Source organism: Bombus vosnesenskii, unplaced genomic scaffold (genome assembly GCF_011952255.1).
Source record: "Bombus vosnesenskii isolate JDL3184/JDL3185 unplaced genomic scaffold, Bvos_JDL3184-5_v1.1 scf7180000014621, whole genome shotgun sequence".
Taxonomy (NCBI): Eukaryota; Metazoa; Arthropoda; class Insecta; order Hymenoptera; family Apidae; genus Bombus; species Bombus vosnesenskii.
The window spans coordinates 1,528,503-1,543,227 of record NW_022883555.1 but is presented as its reverse complement, the minus strand read 5'-3'; the positions used below and the strand labels follow the sequence as shown (position 1 = coordinate 1,543,227).

General features: G+C 37.7%; 1 protein-coding gene across 1 annotated transcript in view; it reads left to right on the top strand.

Annotated features, from left to right (window-relative positions):
- Positions 1 to 14,725, top strand: part of LOC117240381 (proteoglycan Cow) — a 243,542-nt gene that overhangs the window by 173,782 nt on the left and 55,035 nt on the right. The window contains exon 4 of the mRNA XM_033506397.1: positions 433 to 564. Coding sequence (XP_033362288.1) covers positions 433 to 564 — 132 coding nt within the window. The remainder of the gene's footprint in view (positions 1 to 432; positions 565 to 14,725) is intronic.

Sequence of the window (14,725 nt, the reverse complement as noted above, 5' to 3'; positions counted from 1 at the left end):
TTTTTCGAGATTATGTACAGTAGCTACGAGAGATATTTCTACGCCGTAGTATTTATCATAGAATTTAATGTGCTAATTAATTAGGTTCGTGTTAATTAATTAAATTTCGTTCTATGTAGTGGTACTTTCGTACGACCATAACAAATTGACAATGAGAATGAAATGTAAAAATTGGAAATGAAACGTAGGTAAGAAAAACTAAAAAAAAACAGCTTCATTGCAAAGCAAGGTTGTAATTTGCGTACAAATACCCTGTTTTTGCAGCTGCTACGCGCGTGGATTTGAAGAATAAAAATAAAAGCGCAGCTTTCAGTGGTAAAATTTAGTAGAAAAAGCGCATTGGCTTGGCAAAAGCAATTGAAGAAGGATAACGCGGTTCAAAAGCTAGATCAAACACAGACCGTTTCTACTTGCTGGTTCTTCTTTTTTCAGAGACATCGTAATCCCGAAATCCCGGGCGGTTCAACAGAACCGACGAATGAGAACGGAAACTTCGGTTGACGCAGAGGACGACGATGCCTTCTTTGACTCCGAGGACGATGACGAAGATCAGGATGAATCCAAGTAAGTATTTAACACGTCGGCTTAAGTTAGTATCTACTCTAGTCGTTACATTATTATCCAGATTAGCGTAGTTAGTGAATTATTACGAATATCCGAAACTCGATATCGCTATTAAAATATTGCTTCTAGGTATTAATTATCTTTTATTATCGCGTTATCGACGAGGCGCGATATTAATATCAAATGAAATTAATATGAAATTAATATGAAATTAATGTGAAATTAATATGAAATTGAAAGGTTGTATCAAAGAGAGAGAGGATTGTTATTATCTGTACGTTATTTGTTTAATATTATTCAGATGAAATATTGCTTGAAACAATTACACATCTCGTTTTTATATTACAATACGAGATTTTATTGAATCGTATTTATTACACATTCGTTATATAGTTACATGCTATCGATTCTTTAGATGTATTTTATACTCGGTGTTTCACCGTCTTTCTTTTTTTAATCAGATGACCAATGTGATTATTTTTCAATTAACGCGTTAACCGGTCCGTCGATAAAGCGTTAATGTATTTCAGTTGTCGCTTATTAATTTCACTATTGATTTAATATTTTTTAACAAGTTAACGAACGAAACTTTTAACAAGCCAAAATCTTAATAAATTCCCAGTTTGCAATGTTTCCAAAGCATCGAACATTTATTATATACATAGATATATAAATAAATGATAGATACAAATATGAAATCGTGTTTCCCCTCGTTCCCAAAATTTTCACCATTTTTACTCCGACCACTACATTAATTTAAAATTCTATTTTCCCGTTTTCTCGCCGAAAGCTGAAAGAATTTCGTTGCGCTCGGCTAAATTACCAGAAAAAAAGAAACGCGTGTTTTAATTAATTTATATCTCGAATGAAACACTTGTGCCAGATGAAAATCAGCCGAATGACAGACGAGTCACTGACGGGATGAAATAACACGTTCGAGCGACTCGAAGCAAAGATAGAGAATCCGGCGAAAAATTGGAACGACGACGGACTGTTTTCGTTAGTTTCCAAAAGTTGAAGAAATTTCTTTTCGTAACACGAACCAGTCCGAAAAGTTCGCACCTGGCCTGGTTATTAAAAGAGAAGAAGACTTCAATTTCAAAGTGGGAAGTGAAAAATCTACTTCCGCCGTTGTTTTTCCCTGGACGCGTAAAGTATCTTCCGCGAAAGCAACAAACTTTCAACGTGGAGAATAAAACACCTGAATCGCGATATCGAAAGTTTTAGTTTTCGAACAATACAAATATTCTACGTTTATTTTCTTATAGAACTCGAAAGGAATTAAATAAAAAAAAATAAAATGAAAAAACAAACGTTTATCGGTAGAATTTATTTCTCGTCACGAGTTACGCGATGGCAAATAAAAAGAGGATAGGAAAGAATGCTCGTGTATGTGCCCGCGCGTGCGTAGACTGAGCGATTTTGTGGTAAAAAATAGAGAAATTCTGTGTAACGAATAGTCGAATAATTCGGTTTAATTGGTTTCTCTGTTCCATGTCGCGTAAGTCGTATTGTGTTTTGCTAAAACGAGGATAAAACATTAAACAAATAGAAGAAGAATGCAAAACAAAAAGAGAACGAACACGCGTGTAAAGAGAGAAATAAAATGCGAAATGGTAGGAAAGGAGAGAAACGTGAAATGGACGAGTAGCAGACGCGGCCACTGTTTCGTTTTTCACGAGACATTAAGCTGAAATTATTGGTTTCGCTGGTTCTCTTTGCGTGTCGAACGCAAACCTACGACCCCATGGGGCACGATGGAATAAAAGGCTAGCTTTATGGGTCACGTTTTCACGGATGCGTGCCTCTTAAGTTTCAATGCGATCATCCGCACCTGAAAAAAAGTGCCGTGCCTTAGTTTCCACCTCGAGTGCTCCGTTTGATGGTTTTCATAGCGTGTGGAAACAAGTTCCGAGAATTTTTTCGACACAGGGAAACGGGTAGGTTTCGTGGAAACCTTTTAATTAGTCGTTTGTGGAAGAATTCTTTTTTTTTTCTTTTTGGGGGGTGAGATGACTCGGATATCTTTGGATATATTTTACTAATTAATAATTTGTAGTTGTAGAGTGTGTTAGGTGTTCAATTATCGCGTACAACTTTCAATTTTGTTATATTTCCATTTTTATATGAGATGAAGCTATTTTACACAGACGAAGCTCGTTTTATAGAAATGAAATTAAAAAAATGAAACATGGAATATTCTTGACAAATGCATTCCTTTATAGACAATCGTTTAAGGATTCTTATCGTTCTACGTATTTTTCTGCATTCTCGAAAATTTCGATCGACCCATTGTCTTTCGTAGTTTCATTTTGTGCAAAAGGAAGCTTCCAACGCAAAAAACAAGGTAATGACGATCCAAAAAATCGATGTAAATTCCCAAGGCTTTCGTACGGTGCCGCATCTCCAATGTCTGACCGTACACGTTCCTCTACTACTGAAACTACCTCGATATATCCCTACTATATAATGAATGACAACGAACCGTCCAGCAATTTCTCCTATATACAATATATTTAATAATTCAACGCACTGCTACCATAAACAATAACCATCTGACACGTTTCATTCCCTTGCTAATTTCCTATTTTAAGGTCATAGCTGAATGAATCCTAAACCATCAGATACGTACGACACTGTTAGCGATCGTATTTAATCCAACGAGTTGCTGCAAAAAGCAACACAGAGAACGATAACGTTCACGACTTAAACTCGCAAAACACGTAGCTACATCACGAATGATGAAATATGCAAGACGAGGGACGTAACAATTTCCCGTCGACTAAGAGAGAGAGAGCCGTGGCCGAATTCGATATTGTCTCGAAACGAGTCGGATTCCCTTGAAATTCAGACAATCCCGTATCCGTGTACACGTACGAATACACGGTACAACTTCGCGAAAAAATAAAAAATGAATTTCGAACGACACCGTTGAGGGCCGGAAGAAGAATAACACGGAAATAGAGGTGAGCGTTGTTGGAGGAACACGTGAAACCGGATGCGTTTACTTTAGCGCGAAGCCACGTCAAACAGGAGTTACCCCGACGTTTTCTGACGAGGATATAGGAAAAGTGAGGGTAAGAGGGTGGGGGAGAGAGAGAGAGAGAGAGAAGGTTTCGAAAGGGAGCTTGGTCGCGGGAGAAAGAAAAATTCCACGGGAAAAACAGCTCAGACGGAAGATGAACGAACGGAGAAAAGGGCAGGTAGAAAAAGCTAGCGTTGCCAGCGAAACATTTCTTCCTACTTAAATTTGCACGAGCGAGCAGAGCAAGGAGGGTTTTCCATCCACAATCTCCCACTTTGTTCCTCTCTCTTCTTTTTTTTTTTTTTCAATATTTTTATCCTGTATTCCCCGCCCGTTTTCATTCTTCGCCCCCTTTTTCGCTACTCCTGTTTCATTCCGAGCGTATCCTTCGGAAATCCCACCTGGAACGTCGCGAAAGTTGAGCGAGAAACGAGCCTAATTGCACGTTAATGTGGCGAACGGTGATGTTTCACGCGAACGCCATCTCATTGCCGTAAGCATAGCTTGTACGTTGTATTATGCAACAGACGTATCTGTTTTTAACGTTAGAACAAACTCGTTGAAATAACGGAATCTCAGATTTCCTATCCTTTGCCATTACCAAAGGCAAAATTAATTTTGATAGTTATGTTCATTAGCAATTTTCAGATTCTCTAGAACCCACAAACGGCCGAATAATCAATTTTATTCAGAAATGACCAATGGTCTCCGTATATGCTATAAAACATGGTAATCTACTACATCATCATCGGACGTAAACGTCTGGTTAATTTTTGGATCGACGTTGTGTGGTAGTGTCCGACCAGGCACGGTTTTATTGTACTCGCCCGGAGATCCGCTGACCTGTTCTACTTGTCACGCGCAGTCGAACGCGCGATTTCATTGTGCTCGAAGGTGTTTAATGGTTTGTTCTACTTGTCGGCCGGTGTACCGCGCCAAGCTTTTGTTCCATTTAAGGGCTTAAACTGCAAAGCTGTGACGTGTTTTTATGGACGATCCTCGCACAGGGGAAGATAGAATGTTCGAGCTGAATATTGAAATTTCCGTTTTTTTTTTTTTTTTTTTTGTCCAGTCGTTAAGCTAGAAAATGCGTTTCGATATTTCTAATGCGATACAAGAAACCAATTCTAACAAAATTAACATTGGACGTAATTAAAAAATTGACCAAATATAGACCAAAGAAATGAAATTGTAATTCAGTAAGAATTACCCAAACAATATTGGAAAATTTGGTAATTATACAGTTCACTGACTCGCCTCAATTTTTAGTATTTCATTCTAGTCTTCCTTTTCCTTTCTTTTCTTTTTCACGAAACAATTTTTTAAATTTGACGTTTAATCAATGAAACAATAAAAGCTATTAGATTGTCCGAAAAGTTTCTTTCGTTTCATAAGGCGATAATAGATGAACAACAATTTCTGTTTTATATTATTTTATCGAATTAGGTATCATCCATTTCGCTATATCTCTATTATTACGTTCGTGCATAATTCAATAAACTAATATAAAACAAAAAAACATTGTGCGTCTATTATTTCCTTATAAAAAAAAAAAGAAACTTTTCGGACAACCTGATATATTAGTTTCTCAAGCTGTAACCACTAATGTCTTAATTTGGTAATAAAGCAAAGCTTGTTAAAAGCGACTGGAAAAAGTTTACCGTAAATTGCGTCATTTTCGCAAAAATTGCTAACTTCGATAAATTCACGTACTCGTGTATATGTTTCACATTTCACGTATCCGTTTTAAAACGTCGTTGCAACGAATGTCAGTGTCTCCTTTGTTACCAAAAAAGAATCTTCTAATGGAAATCCACGACAAAGGGGTCGGTGTAGGTCACGTGGAAGACTGGCGAGCACGTACGAGCTTTAACGTCGCCAGAAAACTGTACCGAGGATCGTTAACGAGGAGTGGCCGCTTATCCGCGCCCCTAATGTGCCTTTGTCCACTGGCACGCGACTTTTCCGGCGAATTCCGCGGCATTGCCAGGATTCCTCCTCGTTCCGTACGATATACGAGGAAAAATTATAATAGCAGCCTGAAAAATTTCAAGCTTCTGTTGTATGCAAATTATTTTTGAATTGTACGTGGAATTATCCACCGGTTGGTAAAATATTTTGACCAGAAGTTTATTAAATATGCGCGAATACTTCTACCGCGATCCTCAAGTAGAATATCTCCGAGTAATGCAGTTAAGATGAGGGCTATTGAAATTACCTAAATATAGTCCACTTTATTAAGAGCGGTGATACTAAATGTCAACAGTTTTCAGTAGAAGAGAATAGAGATTAAAAGTTTTTCATTTTTACGTTTAATTTAATTTCGAAACAAAGAGGCGGTCTTTTGAAGCTCTCGAGAACCTTCAACCCAAAGAAGAGAATTATTACCGAAAAGTTATGCTCGTATCTCACCCCCATTGGCGTCGCAATTGCTTTATTTAATTCCATAATAAGAAATTCCATAGTAGGTAAAATAGAAAATGATAGAACAAATGATTAAAACATATATTGCAACCCAGAAGGAAGAATTATTATATACGAATATACATATATATGTAATCTTGAAAATAGTCGTAGAAAGTTGTATGTATTAGTTAATAGTAATTTAATTAACGATGAAATTAAAGAGCAATTTCATTTAGAATTTTATTTGAAAGTTAATCGGAGAATGTATGAAGAAGAATAGAGAGGAGAAAACAAGTGACTGTCAAAGAGCATAGGAAACGAAAGAGGAATTGTTTTTGAAACGATCGAGAAACATAGTGTGAACGAAACGGGCTCGATTCTGCCCGACGACTAAAGGATATTCTCCGCTAGTCTAAAAGCGGATTTTAGCGAGCTTCGCTTTCCGGTTCACAGAAACGATCCTGGCTGCCCCATTTTCAGACGAGCTGTGTTCTACCATTCTCCTTTTACGCGTCTCTTTGTTATAATTAACGGAGCGCAGGCCTTTCGAAAACGAAAGTTTCGCCCGGCCGTGAAATATTGCTCTTTCGCGATCACGCGTTTTTCTCCTTAAAAATAATCCAAACCCAATCTTATTTGATTAAGCGGTAGTTTCGAAATGAGTAAATGTACAAAGCTCTGATGATTGAAAAATAGCAAAGGAATAGAATACCCGGAAATATTTTCGAAAATTAATAATACGGATTGAAATATGGATCGGTGAGAAAAATTGATATCGACGAATGGAATATTGAACGAAAATGCTTTAGAACTCTTAAATAAAATCGATATATAAATCTAAGGAAAAGAAACGATAGGAGATGAAAATATTTGGAAAAATTGGATGGAATATCGGTCGGTGGAAATATTAACGGGAGGATAACCAGAATTCCGTCGACGTATCAGCAGAATGTTTTTTACTGGCGAGCTGATTGCAGCTAATAAATATAAATCGTTTAATTTCCGAATAGAAATCGCAGGAAACTTTAGCGGTGGCCATAAATCGGCGATCGTAAATGATCGCGCGTAAACACGGATATAAAATGGATCGTGATTTCTTATTTTCGCGGACGGATCTTCGAGTTTGAGCGTGAGACGCGTTATTGCTAATAAATCATTTTATTATTCTTGCCAAATAACGTCCGCTATGTTTATCGCTCTTTACCACACGAAATACGACAGACACGCAAGACAATTCCATAAATTTCACGAAATCGCGAGATCTAACATTTACTTCGAAATTTCTATTTACAATCAATATTATAAAAAATTGTATCACTCCATCGTATCATTTATTTAAAAGAAGGAAACATTTTTCAGCTTCTCCCTTATTCAAAAATTGCAAACATTCCCTTCACTTTGAACGAAACAAAATCTTTCCCTACGTACCCTAAAAAAGAAAAAAAAAAGACAAGAATATCAATTACAATCGTAACCTTCGTTGCTAAATATAATCAAACAGAATCGGTGTAAATGTAGCGTAAAAATAAAAAATAATACAGCGTAAATGAACAAGATTAAATATAATAACGAAACACTTGCTTACTTAAGAAAGCCATTACTGCCTTTGAAATCGCAACGTGCCAAACTTTTCCATCGTAACAAGTTTTCCAACTTCGACTAATCACATTTACAACGACTATTATCATTCTTGATTGTCTCCTACACCGGTCAATTACATTTAATTCGCCGAATCGTTTATCAAAGGATTCCAGCGAACCACGTTTCCCGCTCACAATTTACAGTTCAGTAGAAGTCCTTAAAAGCACCGTGAACAGAGAAAATAACGCGTCCATTCCTGGAGACCGCCGGAAACGCGGCGAACACTCGAAAGACGTCGCGGAGTTCCTTTAATGCCCGAAGTTATTCCCGGACTCACCGTAAAGGATAGTTTCCTTTCCTCTTCCCTATTTTGCTTCTCCTGGCTCGATTCCTTCCGGGAACGAGAAAGGGGAAAAGGCTTTCGGCCCGGCGAAACGTGTATTTACGATTCCCCGTACGGGAACGAACATCCGGCTATCGATGCCGTTTCCACTTCTCCTTCCTTCCCAAGTGAAACAATCCTCGATACGTTGAAACGATAGTGCGAGCAGAAAATGAAATTTTATAAACATCGCGATGCAACGGCGGTTGGTCGCGCTCGTACGATGCTTCTGTGCGCTCTTTGGTCGTTGGAATTGCCTAATAGATGCATCGATATGGTAAACTCGAGACATTTGCGATTTTAAATGCAGCGTGCAATGTTTCACGATCTTCCCGACGATTCTTTTTCACTATTTTTTTTTTTCTCCTTCTTTTTGTGTTTTTTATTTGTGTTTTATATTTTCTCCGTTTCTAGCGCGCGTTGCATTTTTATTTTATTTTAGTTTGTTGGTTTTTGGTAAATTAGTCGATTGGATTTACGGAGGATTGTAAAGGTTTAGAAGTTTTAGGTATCCCGTGAGGGGAATATCTTGTTCTGTTTTTTTTCTTTTTTGTCAATTATTAGTAGATAATGTTATTAATATCGCAACGCGAGTATCGCAAAATTCGAAAGATAAAAGAAGCAGCAGGCGGTGTTTCAGTATAACCGTTGCTATCTGAAGGGAAGAATTTGAAAGAAAACTTTTGGATAGAATGTGCAATTCGCAAGATGTGATATTTCCATAACAAATATGTCAAGTTTCTCATAAAGATTACATTTTACATGGAGAAAGCATAATTTGTAAATTCCAGATTGATGGAACATTTTCATCAAACGTGTTCATGACACTGCGCGACATTCATTTCATGACATTTTTATTTTATTTTTTAACACGTTGTATAATTCGTATACAACATGTATCGTATGTGTAATATTTTCCTACGTTTTAAAGATGGATCCCTTTGCCGACGAAAAGTATCGTTATTTTCTGTTTTACAAATAAATCAGACAGTTTATAAATATCGTGTATCTACCGTTCAGTAAAATAACAAAATAGATTCGCACAAAGAAGCTTGAACTGCACGTGCGCGTCCGGAGGAAATAAAAATAATCGGTCGCAAAGAGCTGAAACTACTTTTTTCACCTTCAATACGATTTCCATTATTCCCATCAGGAATAGACTGTTTGGTCGATTTGTTTCGACGATCGAACACCGTAAAAATTCCATTATTACAGCCCCGTGGAAATTCATTACAATTGGAACGCATGCGGCCACGCGTATCGTTCAGCGCAACGAAAATCGCGGCGATAATGGAATTTTTATGATCCCAACTCGCGAGCCTTGGCGAAGCTTTGGGATAACTGCGCGATATTCAATGCGACGGCTATCCACCGAGAACCTTGAATTATTCTGGGAAATCATCATGTGCGGAAACTTTCGAGGGAATTATTCAAAAGTTTCGAATGTGATCATAGAAAAAGCCGCGAATTTCAAAATGTACAGTATATACGTGTAGATCTTTTGTATGTCTCGTTGATATAAAAGAGATTATTGAAACAAAGATTTAATGACTTTTCCTGCGTTTTATGCTGTGTCTCTTGGAGCACGGTAACTCTTTCGTTTGGTTTGCGCGATAGGACCATTTATAACGGCTATTCTCTAACTACTTTGAACAGTAAAATATTACTTCGTTTATTACTTTCAGACCAGGAGTAGGAGAGTAAAAGCCGAATTAAGAAACTTTCAATCAAAGAGAATGGAAGAGATTTCAATACTTTCATGAAACCTAGAATTATATCCATAGAACAGCTCAGTAGAATAAACTGAAAATAGAAAATAGAATACGTTACATCCTCCGTTACTTCCACAAATAACGGAAGAAAATCTGAATTAAAAGACTTTCGATCAGGCAAAATTGAAAATATTGTAATACTTCCAGCGCGCTGTATGCTACGCTGAAAATAGAAAATGCTACTTCTTAAATATAATTAAAAATATTACTCGCAGATCGAAAGTGGCAGAATAAGAGTCAAATTATGCAACTTTTAATTGGAGAAGAGCGAAGAAATTTCAATACTTTCAATACTATTTCGAACTGTATTTTTACGATTGGGATTAGCCAGTATAATGCTGGCCTGTTAAGCCAAAAATCATTACTACCAGATAGCACTGGTTTATCTGTACGTATGTTAAATAAGAAAGCCGTATCTGCATTGAAACTTGAAGATATAACAGTTTAAGTACGCGAGATCGATGTCTGGTTGTTGAATAGTAAAAGTCCTTTTTCTCAAAAATCACCTTTTGACTAGATACGCCTTTTTGTATTAAGACGACAGACTATACGCTGAAGGTGGAAAGAAAAATTCCTAAGGGAAGATTCTCACGTAACAATGATAAAAGCGAGTGATTTTTATGAATTGTGTCTTTTGTGGAGGCGGCTAATTATAAATTATATGAGACAATGGACTTTTTTGGGATGTAAATGTAGTCTTGAAGCAGAAAAGTAATCTTCTCCTATTTCAGTTCTTCTTATCGTTTACTAACTGGCACGCACGCTGACTAGTCGATTAAACAATTCCGGACAAAGCTTATTCGCTTCATTAGAAATTTCCCCAGAGATTGAACCTGAAATTCCTATTGAATTACTCACTCGCATGTTCTTAAACGATACAAGCTCAATTTATCCGGCGAAAGAAGTAAATTTTTCTTCTAAACGTTGCAACATTCCAATTTTTCATATTTCTCTTTCAAAAATAAGTTCAATCACAGTGTGAACCATCTGGCCTTAAGAAAAATTCCTCGCTTTTGCGTTCTCACGACAGTGACAGATTCTACGCTACGCGCCAACGATGGATGCATCGTCGAAGATGATCAAAAGACTCGTATAATATACCTACGGCAAACGAGAAGAGTAACTGTAATAGAAAAATAGAATTTACACTTGCAGACTATTTACATCGAATAAACATCTAGTCGCACATATTCGGTAGTTATTCTAAAAAAATATTCATAGAAATCGCTTGATTTTATTGCCTGTACACGAGAATCTCTCATAAAACGACTAAAAATATTCCAGCTCAAGCCAGAAATAGTGGAGTGGAAACCTAATTAAATTAAGAAACTGTCGGTCAGGGAAAATTAATGAGATTTCGATACCTTCCTTGTGACCTAGAATTATATTCTCGGAAGCGGCCCGGTTAATACACTGAAAAGTACAACGTAATGAAGAAAAATTCCGACGAAACGTCGTTTCGACAGCGGCTGCCAACGGAGTACGGTTCCGCTGGCCGTTTCTGGAAAGTGGAACGACGTAGTAGCAAGGACAAATGGCGGAAAGAGTATCTTCAGTCGATAAGCAGCCAGGTAATACGATGATGGACGAGCATCAGGGATCCGTGGCGCGCATTTTGTCACCGTTTCTCGAGCCCTTCCGCGACGAGAGGGCTTCGTCTCGTCTTTATTGCCGAGTAAGCTTCGCTCGTGCCCGAGGTGAGCCCTCGTTTCTTCGTCATTCTTCGTTCTCTCTCTCTCTCTCTCCTACTCTCTCTTTCTCTCTCTTCGACTCTCGTTCCTCTTCATTGCGGCTGAATTGGCAGCTCGTCGAAACAAACGGCATGTAAAATTGCACTCGGCAGTGCCGAGCTCGCGGTCACTGGACTCTTTATCGATTTAAAAAGCCTCTTCTTGCCTCGTGGAAACCTTGTCACGTTTTCGGGACAAGAGGAAAATCAATCCTGTTCTTCTACTGTTCGCCCGAGGCGTGAATAATTGGAAATGGACTGGATGTCAGGGTTATTCGATAGTCTTCTTAGCTTTTTGCATTTACGTGACGAGATGAAATGGAGGTTTTTTTTATCTCGGTTGACTCTTTGATATTTTGCACTGTCAACTGGGCAGTTTTTTTTCAATGAATAGAGGACAGGCAAACTTATGCATATTCCTATCTTTGTGAGCATAAGTAAAAAGAGTGGAAGAAATAATAATTGTTTTATCACCGGGAAGAGAACGAAGGTGTTGGAATTTCTAATTTGCTATGAAATTTTTGGACTATTATCTTCTCTGTTTGTAGACAATTGTGTTATTATAAAGCGTACCCACTGAAACTTTTATTCCACACATTTTAGCATTAATTGGAAACTTTTATTATCGTAGAGGAAGAAAGAAATTCCAGATAACAAGAACATTTATTTTGCTTTGAAAAAGTTAAAGCCGAGTGTTCTTAGTGATCTTAGGACGAACATTATCCAATGAAAGTAATTTGGAAGATACGATATATTACTCTTTGCTCTTTCTTCTCTTCAGTTGTCCTCTTGTTCTTAGTAAAATAAAACAGTTATATATCTATAAAAATCAGAAGTTGCTTTCTCTTCTGTACTTATCCTGCTTCCAACTGCTTAAATAACGCTAATTAAAAACTAATTCTAACTCTCATATTTTTACCTTGAAATATCTGTTAAAAAGCTATACGATCCTTTAGGATTTAGTTAACGCAATGCAAAGTAACAATTGTAACTGAACTTTTACAACACGGTAAATAAATTTTATTTATAAATGTTAACAGTTTCGTTCAATCTCTGCTTTCAACACGTACAATGCGGCACAGAAAATCGAAGAGAGTCCCTGGTGGCGGAAATCGATTTTTCTATACCGTGTTTCCATTTATCCAGGCGTCATCCGCAAGGAAAATAGGAAATCCCGATGACGCGTACGTTCACGTCTTCCGCATTGAACGTGTTAGGTTCGAACACTGAAACGAAGAACGCTCGAACAGAGTAAAATATTTTCATTTCTATAAACTGAATATACAGATGACAAAGATCGATCGATATTTAATGACGTATAAACGTTCGAACGACTAGTATAATCTGAATTACACGATATATATTTCCTCTATTTGCACGAGACAAAGATAGAATCCGATATTCATCTCTACGTAAAAAAAAAAAGCAAAAAAGAAAGAAAATCTTGAAATAACGTTTTCAACGGATAAATCGAATTCCTTTGATTTCTTTGGGTCGCATCAAGAGGAATATCGTGACGTGCTGAAAAATTACAGGAGACACTTGTACGAGCGCGGTTGAGGACGACATTACAAGCGTCGTAAATTTCGTGGCACCGCGGAAGATTAATTTCTACCTGTCCGCTGGCCGCCGCGGAAAAATTTAACTCGTCCTAGACGTCGTAAACAGAAATTTCTTTGATAGTGCAACGCGTTGGAACATTCCTCTCTTGTTAAAAGTAGCGAAGAAACAGTTTTTAAAGTGTTTAAAGTAGATGATTAGGATCTTGTATTCGTTTTCTTGTCAAAATCTCGATCAGTATTTACAGCTTGGTAGGAAAGTAAAAATTAAATTTCCCTGGCTAGTGTCTGATTACGCGTCGACCTATTCTACTCTGTGGTCGACGTCGCGTTAATTATAAGCCTGTTCTACTTGAGAACGCCTATCTCGTTAAAAAATATGCGATGTATCGTATTCGCCGTCGTTTCATATTTTTCCTATGTTCTATTATCTTAACGAGTCTACGATAGTGAATTATTTAAAAAATAGCATAATAAAATTTGAACGTATGGAAACATGTTACATTCGTTTGTAACTTACAGGAGCAAGAACGATCCTAATTAGCCTTTTCACGGCATAACGAAACGAAGAAGTACACCAGACGGACAACTGAGAAAATAATTATTTACTCGACAAAATTTCTCCCACTTCCCATCAAACGTACGGTATCTCGCCGGTCTCTCACAAGCGATAAATTTTAACACTCTCGTTGCTCATTCTACATAATGATATGTAAAATACACGATTCATAATGCGCCGTATCTGACTTGTCCGAGTTTACTTTACTCTCATGCTACACTGACACAGGATTAAAATTAATATTTGATTCCATGATGGGACCAATTTCATCGATAACAAATACTGATCCCCAGATATCGAATTAAAAAATCAATATCCCTTCCTCTTCATCGACTAACAATATACACACACACACACATACATATATATATATATAATCTTTTATTTTGCAACCAAAGGAACTTCTGATCAATGAATAACGCAATTCGCTGAACGAACTGAAATAAGAGGAAAAAACAGAGAAACAACTGGGTGGAATTTATCGACGAACACCGAATTACCTGTATATAGGGGTGCAGGATTAACAGCGGGCTCATTTCAAGCGGAAACCGCGTGTTTGCGCGCGGAAACGTATCGACGAGCCACCGTGCGAATTAGTCTAGTCGATTGGATTCCTTGCTGCCCTTTGCCGTCTCTCTGTGCACGCGTCTCGGCCAATGACACTCGCACGAATTAGGCTTTGCATCGTCGTGTATGCGTGTCCCTAACCGGACGCCGAAATGAATGCCGCTACATGCAATTCCGACTGCAATAGACTGCGGTCTCCAAGCGTATTTTGCGGCCATGGCTGCCACGCGCTCGCGGGACCTAGTTAATGCACTGTCGCCCGGTACACAGTGCGCTGTTGGATTCGGTTTCGGTTGTTATTCGTTAATCGATCCCTACGAACGACCGATAAATCGCCACTGTATGCTTTATTTCGGTGTTCGTATTGTTATGTTTCTCGTTTCGCTGAAACGGCCGGCAAAAGTTGCGAGAAAGTTGAAGCGATGTTAATAGATCGTTACGAATGGTCGAAAAATGACGCTTGAAATTTTGAAAAATTTGAAACTACATAGTTTCTGCTGCGTTTCATTCGAAATTACGAGGAAATTGTGAGAAAGTTCAAATCGTTTTCAAATTGTAATCCTCGCTAAGCTTCGCCTGAG